Here is a 22160-nt window from a genome sequence, read left to right on the forward strand (position 1 = left end):
CGCACACCACTACACACATAAAGAATGAACTTATAATTGAACTGAAATTAACCAGCTTTCTTCTTCTCTCCTGCTGTTTTGCGTGCAGGAGACAGACGTAAATTTGCTGGCGCGAATGTGACGCTAAATGTCAAGTGAACAAGCAAATCCACAAAGAACGAATAATAAATAAAAAAGTATGCTAATTAGATAGTTTTAATTTGGAAAACATTTAGATATGTCTAAGTCAAATTGCCATTGAAAATTTAAGACCTTTCATAAGTAAAAATAAGACTAAGACTTTTTATGGCCTTAAATTTTTAAAATCTAATTTAAGACTTTTTAAGGACCCCCGAACACCCTGATTAAGTAGCCTTTTCACACAGGTGTGCCACAGGATCCCAAAGAATTTAAGGACAAAATAAATTATCTATATATACATATTTTTTAATTAGAAATTGTAACCAATTTCAAATAGGTTACAATTACAACAACAATTACAATTTTAACAATATTCCAAGTGTATTTCTTTGTAAAAAGTATACATTTTATCATACGTATTAAAAAAGGTAAGGATTCATTAGTTTGAATATTGGAACAAACACTATAATAACATCTTAGTTAATAATTCAATATACCTACTTTATTTTTGACAAAATATCATACTATAGTATATTTAACTATGAGCAGAAATTGGTGAACAAAAGCGTACCTATTTAATGTGACAGTAGTCTTTTTTTACAGTCAAAACTTTATAATCTATCCAAAAACTAATCACAAAATCATGTCTAAACATTCATATTTAGTCTGTAACATTGTGTATGATATATTAGCATAGGCCTATACATGTGAATTTGCAGTTTGTTGCTTATACAGACATTTTATTTCAACATATTTCAGTCTATTTTTACTCATCTTAGTAGGCTATAGCAATCTAGTTTGGATGTGTTCATGTAAACATAACGTTTACTAATGTAGGTGCGAGAGTGAAGGAGCGGCACAGACACGCGCCTTATAACTGTAGTAAACAACAGCGCGCGCGCCTGTGCCGTTCATTCATCATTTAGCCTACACACAGACACGCAATTCATATTTAAACAGTCTTTTTGCGGTTTACAGTCAGACACTATTCAATATCGCGATTAGAACAAAGCACTTAAGAATAAATGACTTACTACATCAGCTGGATCCGTTGCTCCGCGAAATGAAACTACCAGCACTTCTGGTACATTTTCCAGGGTTATTAGATAGTATTATTGCTCACAGCGTATGGATACGCTGTGTACACAGCTGTAGTAAGATACTTACTAAACACGATGTTTTATAATCCAGCTGGTGGGTGTTGGCATGTTTGCATGGCTTGCCTTAAGGCCTCACTATGCTTCTGCGTCAACTCCTACGGCGCCGTGGCTGTTTTATGGTTCTGCGTCAGGTTGCTTGCATCGCGGTGCATCTGACCAATCACAGCCCTTGGGGTCTACGTCGCCCTGACGCGTAGTTAAAATTTTTTGGAGGTGCACGTCGAGCTACGGCGGAGGGGTTCGCGGCGACGCAGAGGGGTCTGCGGGGGTACGCCGTCGATTCGACGCAGAAGCATAAAACAGGCTTTAGATCATTTGCGCTTGAATACCGCGCGCTCTCCGTGGGCGTGGCACATTAATGCGTAATTAGGTACAATGAGCTGGACAGAAAAAGACTGACATCTCTCTCTTTTCATACAGATTACATAAACTGAGAATAGTTGTTTTTTCATATAAATTAATTCATTTAAAAGAAGAGAGTTCAAGCTTCATTATGGAAAAACACTTGTGCCTGTATGACAAGTATTCGAGGAATTACAGTTAATTCGGTTACAGTTAAATCGGACGCGTTTCAGAATGGACTTAACTGACAGAGAGAAGGCAGAACGCGCATCATGTTTATTTTTCTTTATTTGGCGAAAAGCACAACACTTTGTTTTTATTGTGAGTATCCACAAAAAAAATAGACACTTATCAGGATCTAAAGATGTACAACACTTAATATGTAAGATCAAAATCAACAGAGTATTTTGAGTTTCTTTTGCACTGATAAGAAAAAAAGCGAGACTATCGCGCTCAGAGGGTTAACTGAAAGAAAACAAGTTGCCAAAAAAATTGAATCCAATATTTGTTGATTAAATAGTGTAACGAGTAATTTATAAGCTATTTATTTGTACGACAAGTGTGACTTAGTGCCATTTTGTACAAAATGAAACCATTCAGGGCTCCAGACTGCGACCAATTGGTCGCATTTTGCGACCATTTTTCCTGCCGGTGCGACCAAGTATTTATTTAGGCCGCACTGGCGCGACCACAACGTGCCGAGCAGCGAATGCAAACAAAATGAACGCGAAACGAAAATGTGCTACTCACTTCACGGACCGTTTATTAGCTCGGACCAATAATAGAGAGCGCAGCGCATATGGCGCAGCGCCCCGGACTTGCCAGTCGCGGGCCGATCTTGTTCACACGACACCGTTTCTAGGAGATCCAGTGAAGAAATCCATTGACTATTCACCATGGATTTATGCTCATGTAGTAACTCTAAACATTACTATGTTATTGTGACAGAAATAGTCAAATGCTTACAAGTACTACACATCTTTATCTAGCACTTCAAAACTATAATATCATAAATGTTATTTTTAATGTGATGACCAACACATTTTTTGTTCATCCTTCAAAGATTGTCCTAAAAACTAAAAATGTTAAGATGTAGGAAAACTCTTATTTAAAAACTTATTTAAAATTAAAATAAATTACCATTGTAAACAGTAGGATGCTTATTGGATATTTTTACTCCCTAATATAATTTTTTTAACTCATTTTGCTTTTTAATTTATATTAAGACATTATGAATGATAATAATTAAAGTTAATTTCATCTACACCCTAAATTAAGCACAGTGCTTAATTGTCAGCCCCAGTACTGTGTTGTAGAACTCCGTGTCTCGGTGCTGCTGCCCTCAGATGTTAGTCTGGAGCCCTGTGAATTTACAATAAAACTGCACATTGTAATATCTGTACGTTAAGTCCATTATTAAAGAATTGGTCATAATTACAGTTATTTTGGTTGAAATTTGAATAATTGCATTGCAAGCTGATTTGAGGTGTGCCCCTAAATTTTCTGCTTGTGCTCCTAAAAATTTCAGTCAGGGGCTACAGCGCTCCTAGTAAAAAAAGTTGGTCTGGAGCCCTATGGCGTTATATCTGTGCCTCAATCCTGAGCGAGTAATAGGACTTGACAGGAGCGCAGAGAATAAGTTTGAGAGAGCACCTGTAAACTGCGTGTGAGGGGTTATTATTGCACGTTAATATGGATAATAGCAAATACATTTATTGAGCACGGAATAGTTTTTTCTTTGCTCAAACGAAATTTTTTTTGTGCAATTGTTCATTTCTGTTCAAAATATAATGCACTGTGCTTGCAAACTATAGTTATATGTGCTCAAAACTTACAATTACTCGCTCAGGATTGAGGCACACATATAACGCCATAGAGCCCTGGCCATTTCAAAACAATTTCCTGGTTAAACATTAAAGCACACTAGTGTGATAAACAGTTAGGGCTGGGCGATAAATCGATTTTATCGATTAACTCGAATGTGTAGTTTACGCCGATTTTTTTGAATGAAAATCGGTTTTCTCTTTAACAACCGCCGACGCTCCCATCTGGGCTCCCGTAGTTCCGACCGGGCTCAGCGCTTGCCATGATAGAGATACACAAACAACATGGCAAATGAGCAAGACCGCGGCAGCAGAAGCACACCCGCCAAAAAACATTTACAAGCTGAATCCGCAGGGCCGCCAACTCTCACGAGTTCACTGTGAGAGACGCAATTCTGTCACTTTTTACACGCTCTCACGCCACATCCATTTTCTCACGCAGAGAAAAAATCGCGAAGCAAAGAGGACACTGACACCGACAGACAAGACAGAGCAGGTTACTATCGATATGAAACAGATTCTCAGCTCTCAGATTCTGTCAATTCTATTACGAAATTCAAACAATAAACACCGTTTTGGCGCTTGTAAATGTGACGTGGCAGATCTCAGGTTTTAGGTCTGTGGACTTAAAATAATTGCTATAGAGAGGAGTATTTTGCTAAATATGATAACTATATTACACATTTATTATATTTTTACCTATATCATTAAAATAGTATAACGTTGTTATTATAAAAAACGCATTATATTTAATTTGAGTTAGTTTTAACCTTTAATAATACCAGCTGACAGGGCTCTCTGTATGTTTACAGCATTAGGTGATTTTTTTTAGAACAATTAACACCACATTAACGTATCTACTGTACCTAATATTTATCCAAAGGAATTGATATTGAATCAAGATCAGAATCAATTCACAAGAATTGAATTGAAATTGTGAAATTTGTGTTAAGCAATAATAAAAACAGTAGCATACCAGTCATTGTGCCATGTAAACATTGTTTGCATGGTTAGTTAACTTTGTCAAATTATTTGGTAACTAAACAATTTTATTATCACAATAGAGTTATTGTGATGCAAGTTTTTTGTTTTTTTACTCATCCCCCCAATCCCAATCAACCCATTTTATTTTATGTTTCATTTTCATTGTTTTCAAAGACAGGGCCTGTCCTCTTGTCTTTTTGGCTTGTTGTTTCCGATTGCACTTTAATCGAGATCAAATCCCAGAAGGGAATATTAAAACAAAATAAAGTTAAAACTTGTTTTGAACAATTTCTTTGTCGTCTGCAGATTGATTTTGAGTAGGAAAAAAAATCAAAATAGAAAAAAAATCGATTTAAAACGTAAATCAGATTTTTTGTGAAAAAATCGGGGATTTTTTTTTAGGCCGTATCACCCAGCCCTATAAACAGTGCAATTTTTTTCATATTTTAAGAATGGCAAAATTATCCACAAACAACGCTTTTTTCACTCAAAAACGTAGGTACGTAAGCTCAGATAAATAAGGCCAATGATCGATCAGTTCCAAAAATAAATACAAAATCTGTCCTAATTGAAAGAAAACAAGCTGAAAAAAGATTGAATCCAACGTTTGGTGATAAGGTAGCATAACGAGAGCTTTATAACCATTTTTTTTGCAGGGTTTTCAACACAGCACAAGGGTTAAAGCAATTTTGCAGATTTCCACCACAATTGATGCAGAAAATGTGGAAAACCATCAAGTCTCCATGTGGGCCTGTTGTGTCTGTAGAAGTGTGCAAAGGTTTGACAATAATGTACTGTACCTGAAGTGAGTAGAGCGCCCTCTGCCGCAGGTAGTCAGTATTGAGCAGCTGAAGCTCATGGAAGAGCTCAATGAGGAAGTGAGGGCGAGACTCATTCTGAGAGATCAGTGTTGCCACCTCAGAATAGATCGTCTCTCTCAGGGCCTCAAAAAGAGAGAAATCACTGCTCACATCTAGAGAAGAGAAATATACCGTCAGAACAAAATAAAAGACGGTAAACAGACAATCTACTAAAACTCCAAAGCATATAAAGAGTAGATCAAACAACTGCTGTCTGTGCAAACTAATTATACAAAAAAACTGTGTGGGAAACATACTTAACATAACTTCAAGTGCAGCATTAGCAACACCTTATTGTTGTATTAAACTTCACACAATATCCAAAAACACTCTTAAACCATGCTCAGATCCACACTTTCTGTCTTCAATGAAATGCAAAGGTATAAAACATTCATAACAAAACTGTATTATAAATAGCACAGCAGACAATTCCCCTTTCCTCCCCAATTTCCCAATGTTCTGAAATGACAATAGTGAACAATAGAAATAAACTTTATACAGCTCAGGGGAGTTGTTTCTAAAATCTTTATTTGTGTGAGAGATTAGTGCCCTGAAAATGAAAACATCTGGCTCATGTCTAGTATTTATTATGCATGTGAATGCAGTTTGGAAAAAAGAAGAGGAGAAAGAGGAGAAGGAAAACATGCAGATTAGGTAGTTAGCAGGTCAAACAGCTGATTAACTTGGAGTTACCTGGGACTTCAGTGCATGCAATTCTGTTAGAGAGAAAAGGTGTTCTCCAAGCATATGCTGTGAAGAATAAAACCCAAAATGAAATGTGAACAAAAACAGAAATGAAAATGAAATAAGTGACACTATAAAACAATATAAGGACACAGGGGACATAAGATGTTTAAATGATCAAATTAAAAAAGTCTGCTATACTGTTCTGGCAGATACTTCTCTGATTGAAGAATATAGTGCACACTGTATAACAAGACAGTTCTCATTCTACGTTTCGATGTTTAGTGTTATGACGTTTTATTCAGTGAAATCAGTAGCTGGATCTATGTAAAGTCATACCAGATGAGAGATCATTTGGCTTGCTGCTCTTAGTCTTGCTGTCCAGTTTCTCCTGTGTGAGTTTTTCTAGCAGACCCTGGTTGAGATCTTTGTATCTGACCTGAGAGGAGCGCTCTCTGTCCTGATCAAAGTGAGAGTCACTTGAAACAATGTCACTGTCCACAGATGCTGAAAATGAAAACAAACAAAAAAATGAAAAAAAAAACACAATTTAAACACCTTTTGCATATATATATATATATATATATATATATATATATATATATATATATATATATTTTTTATATATATATATATATATATATATATATATATATATATATATATTTTTTTATCCATAAACCTAATTAATGATGGAAAAAGGACCAAGTTTGCTTTTCAGTGAGCTTTTAAAGATCGAGTATGTCAACTTTAAATATAGACACACCTGTGTTCTTCTGTCCCCTGCCTCTTTTGCGGCGGCTCTTTGTGTTGGGGGTCTTGTCTCTAGAGGCCAGGCTGGCCTGTGCCGCAGCCTTGCGTCCTGCTCTAAAGGTCTTGGTGACGGTGGTCGGGTCTGCCCTGTCTGGCAGGCTACTCATAGACTCCTGGGAGTCAGGTATGTAGGAGCGATCCCGGGAAATGGAAGGGTGAGGAACAGGAGAGGAGGAAGGGGAGTTTTTCTCAATCTGACTTGTATGGCCTGAGGTGAGGGTGGGTCTCTGACCAGAGCGATTCAGGGAGGAGTTTAACCAGCTTGAGTTATTAGCATCGGCCACAGTATCAGGTTGAGACTGAAACCTGTTAAGTAAAAATAAACCAGATTTTTTTTTAGGTTTCTCTTCCTTTTTTGTAGTTTAAGCAAGATCATTTTGTTGACTTTACAGCCAACCAATATATAAAGTAGGTCATTCTTAAATTTTCAACTGACTGTAATTGACAGAATCATCAAGATTATATCATATTAATCCAAATTACAGAAACACATTTGTACCTTTTCTCTGTGTTGTTGACTGGAGATCTCTGTAGTGGAGGGGGGAAACTCATGTATTCCGTTTTGACAGATATGTTTGGATCATGCTGATGATCTGAACCGGCCTGGTTCTCCTGGAAATCTCCTACCGAGGAGGGAAACAAGGGACTGAAATTAAAGCCTAAAGATAGAAAAGAAGAGAGAATGATAGAAAAAAGGTTAAAAGTATGTATATATAAATACATTTTTATTTTATATGGAATTTACCCAATTTAAAGAATTACAGATGGATAACAGACTTACCAGTTGGGAAAGGGGAAAAGTTTGGCATTTCAGGCATATTGAGTGTATTGACCGGTGGGTAATTTAGGAACAGAGAAGGAGATGCAGAATCACGTGTAAGATTTTGATGCTGCTGTTGTCCTGACAAGGACTGACTCTGCTGCTGCAACAGATTATTCAGAACTTGTTTCAACCTGCCAGGAAAAAAGAGCACATTTGTTGTGACAAATGAAACTAAAGCTTGTTTAAAATTCAAGCAGTTTAGACCTTCACTACCATTCAAAGGTTTGGGTCAGTAAGATTTTAAAGAAATTAATACTAATTTCTAATACTAATACTAACAGCAAGGATGCATTCAATTGATTAACTTTCTATTAAATCAAAGGTTGCAGGATTCCAGTTTCCACAATTTTTTAGCACTAAATCTATTTTCAACACTGATACTAAGGAGGAGACCTAGTTTTTTAAACAGTTATTTTAAATTGTAATCATATTTCACAAATCTACCGTTTTTGCAGTTTTTTTTTTTTTTTTTTTACAAAAAAAAAGAAATATATAAATGCAGCCTTGGTGAGCATAAGCAAGTTCTTTCAAAAAGCATTAAAAATCTGATTCCAAACTTAATGGTAGTAGATCTACAGCAAATGCCTCATTCTTCATGCTTAAAATCTAACTTAAATATTTTTTCTCATTTATAATTTTCGAAAGAAATCTAGACAGACCGATTGACATTGTTCTGTTGCCAAGCCAGCTGTGTGTAACACTGGTTTAGTTGGTGCATGATGAGAGGGACCTGAGGAGAGGTCACATTATTGGGCACAACACCATATGGACTTGTGAGCAGAGCTTGCAGCATGTATGAAAGAGTCTAGAGATGAGAGAAGGGGAAAAAAAGTTGTAAGTGAGGGGAAAAAAAAGTGAAAGAATGAAAAAAAAAAAACGTGTTAAACTCTCTGACCTGTTGGTCCTGTAGCAAAGTTTGGCACATGGTAGTGCTAAAGTTGAGTTGTTTCTGGAGGTGTGTGATCTGTTCCTGCCAGTGCGCTGGTGCAGTGCCCTCAGAGAGAGACAGATCAGCCGCCCATCGCAGGTTCTCCTGCCGCTTAGCTCTGCTGGAACTACTGCTCTCAGCCTGTGGCTGCTGACGAGGGTGACCCCTTGATCCACGGGGGGAAGGACTACCATTAACTTCCCTGTGAACTTTCACACTGCACAAAATGAAAAGAGTTAATAATGGATTGGGTTTGGTGTCTAGACAAACTCTAGTATGTGACTGTGTGTTTACCTATCTCTGTTATTCCTGTCGTAGTTGCGCTGTTTTTGGGTGGAGCAAGCATGCAGATCATCTGTGGAACTGGACTCCTCTCCCCCATCATGTTCATCATCATCATCATCTTCCTCAGCCCCCACCTCAGAGGAGTAATCATCATCATCATCATCTTCACCAAGGGGACACTGTGTCGATCCACCCCAGGTGGCCACGGTTCTGACACAAAAATGTTGATTAGCACCTGACAAAAAATTTAGTCTTCAAAGTATATAAAACACTTTTTTGAAATGAGCCACCATAAGCTATCGAGGCCAAGTTTTACCTTTCTTCACGAATGTAGGACTGTGTCTCATGTGTTTCGCTCCTGAATGGAGAGTCGGTGAGTGTGCTTCTCCTCTGCTGTTCTGCCATCAGACTCTCCAAATGTTTCCGCCTCTGTCTCAACTCCTCACGCAAGATCTGATGCCTTCGCATCTCTGACCACAGCTAATATATAAATACAATAAGACAAAGTTATTAAACTTCGCAACACTAACACTACAACATGCTATAATACAATTACTTTAAATAAACCTTGGACCCCTGTCTACAAATCTGTCTACAGATATACTACAGCAGATACATACTCAATCCATTGGTTTACCAATGTCATTTGTCTGGTCAAAGCAATGCTTAGCAATGCCACAGTGGTTACTCTTGTCAAGGAAATCAACCTACAATGGCTTACTATAGTTTTCTCTTTCTAAAAACAGTTTTAAAACTAAAAAAAAAAAAACACTTCATTCAATAAATCTTAAAGTCCATTTAGGGATAACTCCCGTAAAATAAATATTCTGTCATCAACTACTCACGCTCTTGTCGTTCCAAACCCATAAGACTTATGTTTATCTTCAGTACACAAATGCAGTTTTTTTTAAAGAAACCTGAGAGATTTCTGTCCCTCCATTGAATGTAAATGTACTAAAATTAAATTTAGTAGGGCTGGAACTAACGATTATTTGTTCAATCGATTAATCTATCGATTATTTCCATTGGAGAACATATCGAATTCCACGCAAATCCGACTACTTTACGTAATCGATTACATCCATGCATTGTTCCAGCCCTAAAATATAGTAAACAGAAGCTCAAACAAGCTTGCTTGACAGGCGAGAAAAAATGAGGCATGTTCTCGCATGTCACACGTCATGTACAGTTGAGCTGCAATTGATCAAATTTGATGTACGTTGATCAATGTATATATGACAGTAATTGCCTAAATTAAATCTGTTCATCATATAAAGTTATTGCAGCTTTGCAGAAGATTAAACTGCTAAATTCAAATGGATTACTTTTAGTTTCTTTATGAACTTTAAGTCTATAAGTTTTGGTGGCATGGACTTTCAAAAGGAGAAATAGAAATCTCCCAAGTTTTATTAAGTAGATTTAAATTTGAGTTTTGAAGACAAATTAAAGTCTCATGGGTTTGGAAGGACAAGGTAAGTAAATGACGACAATTTTATTTTTTTGAGTGATCTACCCCTTTAAAACCCTACCTGATATATAAAAGGTAGCAAAATTGTTATTTGGATTCAACACTAACCTCATTGTCAGTGACAGTGACTGGAGGAGGTTCAGTGGTGGGTTTAAGGCCACTAGTGTTGGCTTTAGTTGAGGAAGAAGAGTGTAATGGTACAGGTGCGGGAGTAGAGGTTGCTGCAGGAATCTTCCTCCTCATCTGACAGCTAGCACTACTGCTCACAGACGACTGACAGGGCATAAGAAAATTCATAAATCATAAAACTCAGTCTCTGCACTTTTGCAGCTGTTCAGTGTGTGTTCATAATAATTACAGTGTTTCCCTTACCATTTATTTCTGGGGGCCCCCAGAAATATATTACTGTTGTACAGTAGAATTTAGAAACGTCTTAATGTAATTTTTATGTATTTTTTAAAGAATAATCAATTTTTCTTCCATGTTTTCATTTTAACAGTAAAGCTCATTGTGCGGCACGTTGTTTGCCAAAAAGTTTGTTAATTTCACATGATTAAAATAAATTAATGTTTTATGTTTTCATTTGATTACCAAAAAAAAAAAAACCACAACACTGAATTGGTGTGAAAAAAACAACACCACCAAATTTGTTTGGGAAAAAAAACCTTTTCATAGAATTTAAAAATATATATATTGTATAAGTTTAATAATGGTATAAGTTTCATGATTTAAATTAATTAGACATGTTTTTTGATAACTAAAAAAATTTACACCACGTATCCGTAACGACCACTCCGCGTCACTGGTAGTTTTGGGGATGAAAAATGAAAAAAATCCCCCATGAAAAAAATCCTAGGGGGAAACACTGAATAACTTACAGTAAATCACAAGTGTACATATTATGTGAAGTACCTGAAGGTCAGGGCAGGCCCACTGTATGTCTTGTATCTTGCCCTGAATCTCCATCAGTCTTTGCCTCTCTTCATGGAGCTGCTTTAGTTCCTGCTGCTGCTGCTTGAGTTTCTCCTCATATAATTTCTCTCTGAAAAACAAACATTATAAATGTTGTTTCACACAGGTCACATTGAAAAAGCTTACATGCTGCAACATGTTCTCATACAACACAATATGAACTGAAAATACAAGCACACATCCGGGGACACAAACACTAACCTGGTCTTATCAGAAAGGGTAATATCTCTCTGGGCTTTAGGAGTTGCTGCTCGGGTGTTATTGGGTTGTTGCTTCAAACCTTCATCCTCATTAGCTGTAGTACCATCTGTATCATCACTCTAGAGTAACATTAACAGACCCAGAGAAAAAGTATTCAACAGGTTGGCAAAAAGCGCAATAAAGAAAAGGCAGGGAGGAGAATGACTTCCTAAAAAAATAGCTCCCTTATACAAACTCCACTCAAACTATATTTGCATTATGAATGACCACAATCTTACATCACCCTCATGGCACCAGACCCTCACCTGCACCATGGCCACCAGTTCTTGGAGTTGTCGGAGTTTCTGTTTGGCTGTTTGAAGGCGATGAACTTTCTGAGCATAATCTGCATCCCCATCTAGACTGCTTCTACGACTGGACCCTGAACCATCACTGTCTCTGCCTCCTCTTGCTCCATCAACATCATCCTCCAGTGCCTCATCATCATCCTCATCTTTAACTTCAACGTGAGGCCTGTCCCGGTTGAACTGGCATTCTGAAATTATTACAATGCATATAAAAGAAATAGTTAATATAGAGCTGCACGATTAAATTGACATTAACCTTTTTTTTTTTTAACAGATCACGATTTTCCCACGTTTCTGAATAGACAACTAAAAATAGATTAGAGGTTTTGACAAAAAAAAAAAGTCAGCACACCAAAGCTCCAATATATGCAGAAAAAAATTAAAACTCTTGATAAAAACTTTTAACTGTCTGACGAAGAGCCTGCGTGCTCGAAACATAACCCGTGTGTGAGTCCACGATTAAATTTTTTTGCATATTTTGGAGCTTGGTGTGCCCACTCTGTTTTTTTTTTTCTTTTTTCTTTTGTCGAGCACCCAACCCTGAGCATATTTTTGCCAGTGATGTGCGTGCTTTGGTTTATTTTTATTAGAGGTTCTGACAAAATGTTAATTGCTGCAGTATTTAAAAATACATTTAAAATAGGGATGCTCATATTGACCGTTTAACCGTTAACCGAAAGTAAACATTTTAACCGATTAATACTACCAGTGCTGCATGGCTAAAAAAATACTATAAAAAAATACTATATAGCCTATATTTGTTAACTCACTGGGCACGTCGACATGCGCAACCACACGTGGCTACAGACATATTTCGCTGAACAAGTAAAAATAAAGCGAGCGAAAAGTAGTTCTGTGTTGGACAATTTCGACAGAAAGAGCGACAAAGTTACTTGATAAATATGCTACGCAGTAATAAAATACAGCAGTAGTAAAAGTACAATGCAATATCACTGGCGAAGCAAACATCCACGTGCAAATGAAAGGCGCTTCCCGAAGCTGGCCACTCTAGTGAGACGTTATCTCTGTATTCCCGGGATGTCTGTGCCATCAGAGAGGGTGTTTTCTGCCACGGCTCTAACTGTCAACAGGCTGCACTCCAGACTAACCCCACATCATGTAGACATGTTACTTTTTAAAAAAATAAAAACTAGACAAGGTGTGGATTGAGGTAGGCCTGCTATTTTTATTTGGCGAAAAAACTTAGTGTGACGGAAAAAACAAATTGCAGTTTTTTCAAAGCTTCAAACGGATTCAGTGTTTTCTTTTTGTCATCTTAATTTGTGAATTATTTAAGTTTATTTAAAACTTTTTGTCTATGAATCAATTAATGATTTAATGACTCAATCATTAAGACTTCATTTGTTTCATTATTGGATGAATCAGCGTTTAACAAATTTCTTGAATAATTCAATGACAAATACATTTTTCAAGTCATTTGTCATCACCTAGTGACGTAACAATGCAATTGACAAAATTTGTATTTGAAGCGCCAAGTTACTTTCAAAAGGTAATTTAGTCTATTTTGATCGCTAGAGTAGAAAGTGTTACTTGTGATAATTTGAGTTATTATAATACAGAAATGATGATACTGAGTGGTTGAAAAGCAGTTGTGCTGCTGTGAAGCAGTTTCATACCTGTATATGACAACTGCCCCCTCTGGGTCAGTGGCAGCACCAACACAGATTTGAATGTTCGCTGTGATCGTAGCTACTTGTCAAAAGTTTAATAGACAATAGCGGACTCACTGTCATTTATGAATAAGATCGGGTGGATGTCTGAATCGAGACCAAGTAATCGCGCAGCTTTAAGTTAATGTTATGACTGTTTTAGAATTTTAATTTTGCTTTTAATTCAGGTAACAAATCTTTACAAAGGGTTGACAGAAATTGAAAGTGTGAGGTCTGACCTATGATTGAAGGGACGTTGAGACTACGGAGGTTGGCTGCAGAGCGGTTATTGATTTCACATTCTGTGTTCAGACGGCCATCTCTATTGTTGGAGGCGCTGTGAGCCTTCGTCAAACTGTTCATGTCCATCCAGTTACTTGGAGTCTGTGGTTGGGCTGGATTTCTACAAAAACAAAAACAAACAAATATATATATATACACACACATTTCTAATTTGCCCTCAATTAACAATTAATTATATTCAAGTTCCTTCAACAGGACAATTCTCACAGAATTAGAGGCAAAGTATACTGCCTCTAAATCACACAGATGACCACTGTCATGATTGGTTTCAATTTAGATTAGATATCCTTGATTCAATATTTCAATATTCAATGATTTATCTAAATATATATCAGGTACAGTGCATGTCAATTTTTCTTAATGAAAACAACCTCTCATCTAATGCTGTAAACTGTACAGGTAACCCTGTCAGCTGATACATTAGTAAAGGTTCAAAATTAACAAACTATTAAATTAAATTGCAAGGCAATTCAAAAGCAAATTACAAAGATTTAAATTGCACAATGCAGTTTATTTTTTTTTTTAAATGAGATTACTATTCTACTCCAATTTGTGGTTAAAATCTAAACATGTCTAAACATGGCTGTCAAAAAATTGTTTTACATGGCTGAGTCTGTACGTTTGGATAAATAAGACATCACTAACATTAAATAAAACACAATGCATATGTAATAAAGTGCATATATTTAGCCAAATGTTCCTTCTCTAGAGCTATTTCCATTGAATGGCTTCCCTGAGGTAAATGTAGAGTAACGATACATTAGTTATGGGCTGATTTTTTTTTGTCTTTCCACAGCTGAGCAATAACATGAGACATGATGCATTTCAGCAAGTTATTCTATGTTTCAACATACTTTCTGATTTTCATTTATGTTTATTGAGTGCTACAACTAGTAGTAAAGAAAGAAAAAGTGATGATTGATTCATGTGCCCCTTGATTCATGCTGGCACTTGAACTGATGTGGTTACAGCGATCTGCCACACCACGTTAAAGCTGGGCACACACTTCACGACTAGCTGAAACATTCTAGGACTGAAGTCAACATACTGTTTCGACCGACTGGAGCAGATTCTAGTCTTTGACAATCAGAGAAGAGCACAGACCTAACGACCTAACTAACTCAACTGTGTGAGATCTTGTTCTGAAACAAAAACATGTACATGACCATGTTTACAAGCTGTTTTATTAATGTCTTTCCAACGTTGAAAAACTGATTTAGCTATTACACGAGATATGATACCAGGGTGGGAAATTAACTTTTTTGCCCACCAGCCACAGTGGCTGCTGGATGCCCAATTTTACCAGCCACTTGTATTATCTACCAGCCACTTTTTCTGGAATTCAAATTTATGAATGAGAACTGTGACTTTGATAACATTGACGTCCATTACAAATATGTAATTCGTTTTATCCATTTAACAATATGAGTTATGCTGCACTCAGGCACCAATTTATGTTTTCCTCCGTGAATGCTCACGGGCGCAGGCCCTTTTTTAAAAAAAAAAAAAGCACTATTTAGCACAAACAGGGCTACCATAATATGTGAGCAACATTTATGTACATGTTTGTATTTTTGAGAGAATTTTATGCATGGTTATTTTACAGTTTAGTTTTTAATATTAGTTAAGTCTGTATGACCATAAATGGAGTATTTAAATATACTTTGTTGCTATTTGAAAAAAAATCCAGCAAAACGCGCCAGCGCGTTTGTCGACCCCAGAGTCCTAACTCGATAATAAAGCCTTAAAGTAGGCTATCTTAAAACTCAGGACAGCACCACTTTTCACAAATACAGATAGGATATGAAAAGTTTAACTGAGACATAATCGAGCTCCGGAGCACCCACGGTATCGGCTCCTATCCTCGCGGCTGCTAAAACTATCGCTAAACTAAAAAAACGATAGCTATCTCGCCATCACAAAACACAACTTCAAGTTAGTAATTTACTTGCACATCCAAACGTAGTCCCGAAACGGTCTGCCCTTTTTGCCGATCGCATGGACGTTTCTGAATAGAATTGGTCATATTCATTATTGACTCTATTTTAAGGTTAGTTGTTCCTCTAATGAACAAATTGTTTGCATTTTCAGACGACGCATAGGTTTGACAGTAAGTACAGTGCATGGACTGTTCGACGGGAAGGTAGGCTAACCATTCCCTCGTTTTCCCTTCGTCATCAATGCGCCACTTGTTCGAAAAGTACCTTCACTTTTTATTTACTTCGCCCTCAATAGTTTGTACATTCATATACTGCTGACTCCGCGGCGGGCCTCTTAACACCGGGTATATGTCGCCACATTTTTTTAATTTTCCTTTCGTCTGTTAGTCTACCTCAGCTCAGCTATATGTGTCACGGTCCGTTCAGCGCCGTGTCCATGCGCTGTGTCCGTGACGCACAGCGCTGAAAACCAATCAAATTAGTTACTCGACAAACGTGCATTATTTTTACTTAGCAACAGCATTCTTTGACAAAAATTGTCCAATCCGTTACAAGAAATGTTTTAAATAGTAACCAATAAAAATATGTTTTACAATCTACCCGCCACTGTGGCGGGTATACAAGGCAAAGTCCCCCGCCACTTTGAAAAAGTACCAGCCATTGGCTGGTGGCGGGTGCTAATTTCCCACCCGGTATGATACATTTTAAGTATTTTTCAACATACCTTGAGATGTTAATTAATGTTTATTCTGTTACTGGTATTAAACAAGAAATTATCACCTTCTCTGCGCTCCGTTATGCCACAGATCTGTCATGCCACATTAAAGAGTGCCAAAACGGAATTTATGGTTTGAATTTGGTGATAAAATGGACAGAATTTGAAAGATTACACTATGTTTCTTATCGAAAGTAACAAAACGCGAAACTTATTGCGATTATTTGTGGTTAATGGTGGTTAGGCTACAATGCTGTATTCGTCGTGAACACATAAGACACATAGACATTTACAGGACGCATACGTGTACCCTTACACCCTCAATTACTATTTAATCAAATGTCAAGGAAGAATTTTTTTTATTGAGACATAAGGTAAAGTGAGGTCAACCTCAACAATGGACCAGGGCTGGGCGGTTTTGGTAAGCCATGAGAGTATCGCGATTTGCATTTTTCGAGTTTTGTGTCTAATCCTTCAAAACAGTGTGTATTTTAATACTTATACTGTTGTTTTGTCCATTAAACTTTCATTCCTGCACACACAATTTTTATTTTTAACCCTGAACATCAATTAAAAGAAGAAACTCCACAAGATTTGAGATTCATTACAACACAAAAATAAACTACTTAAAGAATTAAATTACTACAATCAGTACCTGATATTGGTGACCGGTTCATGGTTCTCCAGTTCTGAATCAAACATGACCTCAAAAATTGAACCGTCCTCTGTTCCCTCATCGTCATCCTTTACATTCTCATTTACCATGTCCACCGCCATATCTGATGTCTGTTCATAATACTGAACAAGCTCTCTTAGCTCATTCAAACGCTTGTGCACCTCCTTCAGTTTCCTGCATTGAGTGACAAACCAGGCATCAAATACACTGAACCACTAAAATTAAAAAAATAAATAACATCACTTTTGTACAATCATCGAAGTGAGATCAAATGAGATGAAGAGAGACACCTGAGTTTGTCAGCAGGGTGGCTGTTATCAACTATCTGTGTGTAAGAGGAGGAGGGGTCCTGCCTCACTGGACGTGGGCCATTTCCCTCTCTACCCAATACTGAGGGACGCTCTGACATGCCCATGCGTGCACCATGTTGACTGACACCCTGACCTGAAGAAACACAAACACCTTATTTAGCCAATTCATACTTTGCACGTGACGTCACGAGTACTGGCTGGCGGGCTAGAACGTCGTTCTCTAGCAACGAAACCCAGTAAACTAATCAAGGATCTTGCCAGGACGTCGCCAGTTTTAATATACAAAAGTTGGTGTATTGAAGTGTAAACGACATGCCAGATAGTTGTTGTGCGATTGGATGCACTATTATTCAGCATAACCAGGTTCAGAACGTGCATGTAAAAGCGTTCACTCCCCGAAAGTGAAAGTAGAAACGGACTGAGCTTTCAGCATCTGCCGCTGCATTAATGCCGCGTTCTCTCAGAGACAACGATGGATATAACGGTATAGCAACTATCTTAATTTACTGGCTTAATATTTCTCTTGTGGACCTACATTAATGACAGTAAAAAATTAGAAGAATTTTTTTTTTTGAAGCTGCTTTTGATTTTCACAGATGGCAGAGTTGTGCTGTTCGTGAACTAAAGACTGCTATTTTGTTTCCATAGCACATTAACAAAACGTTTAATGACACTAATAACACTAAAAACAATACAATTACTAAATATTAATAATATCACTAAAATGATATAGAGCTCGGGATCGTTAAGGTCATTTTAGTGATATTTTTAATATTTAGTAATTGTATTGCTTTTAGTGTTATTAGTGTCATTAAATGTTTTGTTAATGTGCTATGGAAACAAAATAGCCTTACTGTATATTTGATTGTAGGCTAGTATTGGAAATTTGCCATTTTGTCAGCGTTTGTTGCCCGCCAGGTATCCATGGTAGTCACGTGACTGCAAAGTATGAATAACAATAAATTTGAACACTAATCCATCAAAAGCATCTAATGCAACACCAACTATTTTGCAAAAATGTACAATTGAAATCATCTAAAGGGAAGGGACTTATTAAAAATGGAAAGTGTCATAGTAACTGCATGGCTGCTGTGTGAGGGGGAGGCTTACAGGAACTGTTGTTGAGGGTCTGGTCTCTAAGGGAGTGGAGTTCCTGGAGGATCTTGTCCATGGTCTGCTTTTTGTCCTGTAGCTCCTGCAGTTTGGTAAGTTTAGCACTTGTGGAGGTTGATGCAGTAGTTAGTGGGGCAGAGGAGAGCAACTGACCCCGTGAATTATGGGTAGTGCGAGACCGGCACACCTCTCTTGAAAGAGAGAGACATTCTGCCTGTCGTCGGTTGTCAGGGACCGTCTGAGACTGAAAGAGTGAAATAAAAAAATTAGTAGTTAGATTTTGTTTTATTCAGGAACAGTGACAACTTTTTTAAAAAATGTCACAGACATTTTCAAATAATAAGTCATGTGATGCAGTTATATTATCTGGTTAGGACAATAGACCTTTTGTCTGTAGAAAGAAGGAACCAATCTACCATGTACCATGTAACCATGTAAATTATTCAACAATTGCTTTCACTTCTAGGTTGCAAAATGTAAAACAGCAACGTACACAATTTTGATATATATACACACACACACACTACTGGTCAAAAGTTTGGAAAAATTACTATTTTTAATGTTTTTGAAAGAAGTCTCTTAGGCTCAATTAAACCTGCATTTATTTGATCAAATTTACATGAAAAAACTGTAATATTGTGAAATATTATTACAATTTGAAATAATGGTTTGCTATTTTACTATACTTCATCGAGCCGCTTGCGCTGTTTGTGCGAACAAAATGCAGGCTGATATATCCAGCAGTGTTTTTAATGTTGATGCAATGTTTACTGAATATCCACACGATTTCAAATGTGACATTGATTTTATACAACAGTTAAAAAACAAAACAAAAGGGTAACATTAAGTGATTTACTACATTTAAAACAGTAGGCTATAGTAAGGCTTATTGCTCTATTTTGCAACGAAATCTGTGGCTTTGAACGAATCGTGAGATTCAATTAATGACTCGATGTCTCACACATAAAGACAATGAGTTACCGCTACCTACTGGCGATTTTAATATAATATGTTTATTAAGGTGGGGTATGTGATTTGGAAAATGACCGGCAGATTTTGAAAATACACAATTCAAATGGTCCTACCTTCTTTCACCAACGCTGGCCCTGACTCCACCCATTCGAAGAACATGGACGCGCAATCATGCACGAGCGAAAACTCAGATGCGCGAGAGATTGTAATGACGATTTACTACTAATCATGGAACCGGCTTTACTGACGAGATCCGCATGCGTCACGAGCTTTGAGTATGCGCAGGAAGGGGGTCACGCGCGCTGGGGGGAGGGGGGTGTGGTACAACCGTTTGATTGACGAACTTTCTGTCCAATGATTCTAGGTGGTCTTGGAAATGATTGGCTGGAGTTTTTCGAGTCCTGCCCGTTCCACAGATGATTAAATTGCTTAATTTTCATTTCAGTGCTTCTAACTCAGTGGCTGTAAGTGGGTTAGGAATATGATTTCAAGTTATTTTGAAAAAAAATTACAAAAAAGAGAATCACATACCCCACCTTTAATATTAAAAGATTTTTAACATATTTATTGAACATTGTTTTATTAAAGGAATTATTTCTTTTTTAAAGGTATTACAAAGGTAAAAAATTAAATGGAAAAATTGATTAAAGGGGGCAAATATTGTCCCTTAATGGAAAAGGTTTGACTGCAGTCTAAGTGGAAGAGGGGTACGGCACTCTAAAAAATTGGTTATGCAATTCCAAATCCCCCATACATATATATATATAAAATCTTAGTATTTTGCCTGCTATGTTCCAATGAACAAAGTATACATACATTTATAAATTTAAAGATGTGGCTGGTTAGGTGTGGGTGTACCTGAGAATCATGCAGTTGGTTATGGAAGCGCTGGATAAGATCGTTGAGTTCATCATTGAGCTCTGAGGTTATGCTCCTGCCAGACACACTTCCAGTAGTCTCTGTAACAACTGTAATATACATATATATACACAATAAGAGATGCACAGAGTGATCGGCTGGTGACCGGAATCGGACGATTTTCACGTGATCGGCCATGACCGGCGACCGGCCGGTCAAATGCACTCGGGCGCCACATGATTAACATCTGGCAACATCAGCATCACACATGCACACGGAATGCAAATGTAGGAAACCCGGTGAATTACGGCCATTTCACATCGCAAGCGTGAGCAGCGCGTTTTTTTCTTCTTCCTCCGTACATGTTAATCAATGAGTGCAATCACACTGGTAGCAGGAGCAGTGCGTGAGCGTCGAGCAGGAGCGTCGCGTGAGCAGCAGTGAAGCGGGGTTTCGGCACAGAGTCTATTTTTGCTGCGCTGTTTGCGCTCAATTAAAGTGATTGTTTAGCCTGGCTGGACATGTAGCAGACGAGAGAACAACTGTTTGCAAAATAAAACTTGCCATTGATGTACAAGTGATTGCAATAGGCCTGTGTGTGTGTGTGTGTGTGTGTGTGTGTGTGTGTGTGTGTGTGTGTGTGTGTGTGTGTGTGTGTGTGTGTGTGTGTGTGTGTGTGTGTCTTTTGAGAAACATCTTTATACTGCAAGGCTACATTTATTGTATTTTTATTTGCTATTTATATATTATTTTATTGCCATTACTCGTTTTCATACAGAAGTTTAGCTTCCTAAATAAGTAATCACTTTTTTTTTGTGTTGAATATATGGAAATGAAAATGGTTTTTCCATACCATAACACTGCACTTAGATGTGATGTGTGAATTTCCCACACCAGGAGTAATAATTTATTTAGTTCTATTTTATTTAATTTGTTCCAAAAATGTTCTATGCAAAATGTTCTATTAAAGAAAAGACAGAAAATACATTTGTGTTTGCTGTAAAGTGGTTAGAAAAAATGAAATCGGATTTAGCTAAAATCTGTATCGGCAGGCCAAACTCATGAAAAATCGGAAATCGGAATCGGCCTAGAAAATTGTAATCGGTGCATCTCTATACACAATAAAAATGGAAATGATTCTAACTTCCAGAAACATGAAGTAAACATAAAACCCTCACCAGTGTCGTCCATCACTGCTATGGCTTGTTCAGCACTTTGCTGCATGGCCAGTAGTGCAGCCTGACGGCCTTGCAGTGCTCTGAGTTGCTCCTGCTGTTCTAGCATCTTTTTTAGTAGGTCATGCTGCTTCCGCATGTTTTCTAGCTCTTCTTTCTGCTCTACACACACCCCACGGCCCTGAGAAGGAGAGACAAAGATATCATTAGAACAAATTACTAGTATCAATCTGTGGAACTCTGCAATAGCAACAACATGTTGAGGTTGCAGGTTGTCATAGAAACATTACAGTCAGCTAATGTCTGGGCTCAACAATAAGGATCACCGCTGGCCAAGGACCAATGTGAAAGAGTTTCAGGTCAGCTGACGCAACTGTCACTTGCCCTATCAGGGCCCTAGACTAACACTTGAGAGAAGTAGCACCGGTGCCATTTTGGTAGCACTGCCACCGGTGCCATTTTGGTACTGATTTGGTAGCGCTGGGGGAAAATGTATCAAGTGTTTTGCATTAATAAGTGCAGTTACCAATAATATTACAATTTGGAAATTTAACAGTAAAGCACTGAGCTTGAATTGATATGCAGATTAAATCAACTTTTATTAAAAATAGTAACGT

At 37.4% G+C, this 22160-nt stretch overlaps 1 protein-coding gene across 10 annotated transcripts in view; it reads right to left on the reverse strand.

Annotated features, from left to right (window-relative positions):
• pcm1 (pericentriolar material 1) overlaps positions 1–22160 on the reverse strand; it is a 61937-nt gene that overhangs the window by 11870 nt on the left and 27907 nt on the right. For 5 of the 10 annotated variants that reach the window (XM_077205035.1, XM_077205044.1, XM_077205040.1 and 2 more), the window contains 20 exons: positions 21547–21724; positions 20369–20478; positions 18536–18782; positions 17405–17558; positions 17094–17288; positions 13720–13883; positions 11769–11998; positions 11464–11582; positions 11203–11332; positions 10399–10563; positions 9139–9302; positions 8832–9032; positions 8505–8754; positions 8269–8414; positions 7568–7740; positions 7286–7445; positions 6740–7092; positions 6313–6480; positions 5983–6039; positions 5230–5402 (listed from right to left, as the gene is read on the reverse strand). In XM_077205035.1, coding sequence (XP_077061150.1) covers positions 5230–5402; positions 5983–6039; positions 6313–6480; positions 6740–7092; positions 7286–7445; positions 7568–7740; positions 8269–8414; positions 8505–8754; positions 8832–9032; positions 9139–9302; positions 10399–10563; positions 11203–11332; positions 11464–11582; positions 11769–11998; positions 13720–13883; positions 17094–17288; positions 17405–17558; positions 18536–18782; positions 20369–20478; positions 21547–21724 — 3537 coding nt within the window. The remainder of the gene's footprint in view (positions 1–5229; positions 5403–5982; positions 6040–6312; positions 6481–6739; positions 7093–7285; positions 7446–7567; positions 7741–8268; positions 8415–8504; positions 8755–8831; positions 9033–9138; positions 9303–10398; positions 10564–11202; positions 11333–11463; positions 11583–11768; positions 11999–13719; positions 13884–17093; positions 17289–17404; positions 17559–18535; positions 18783–20368; positions 20479–21546; positions 21725–22160) is intronic. The other 5 variants (XM_077205045.1, XM_077205042.1, XM_077205043.1 and 2 more) reach the window with 2 other exon arrangements.

Source organism: Siphateles boraxobius, unplaced genomic scaffold, assembly GCF_051911475.1.
Source record: "Siphateles boraxobius isolate OS27281-9 unplaced genomic scaffold, OSU_SipBor_1 53, whole genome shotgun sequence".
NCBI classification, from domain to species: Eukaryota; Metazoa; Chordata; class Actinopteri; order Cypriniformes; family Leuciscidae; genus Siphateles; species Siphateles boraxobius.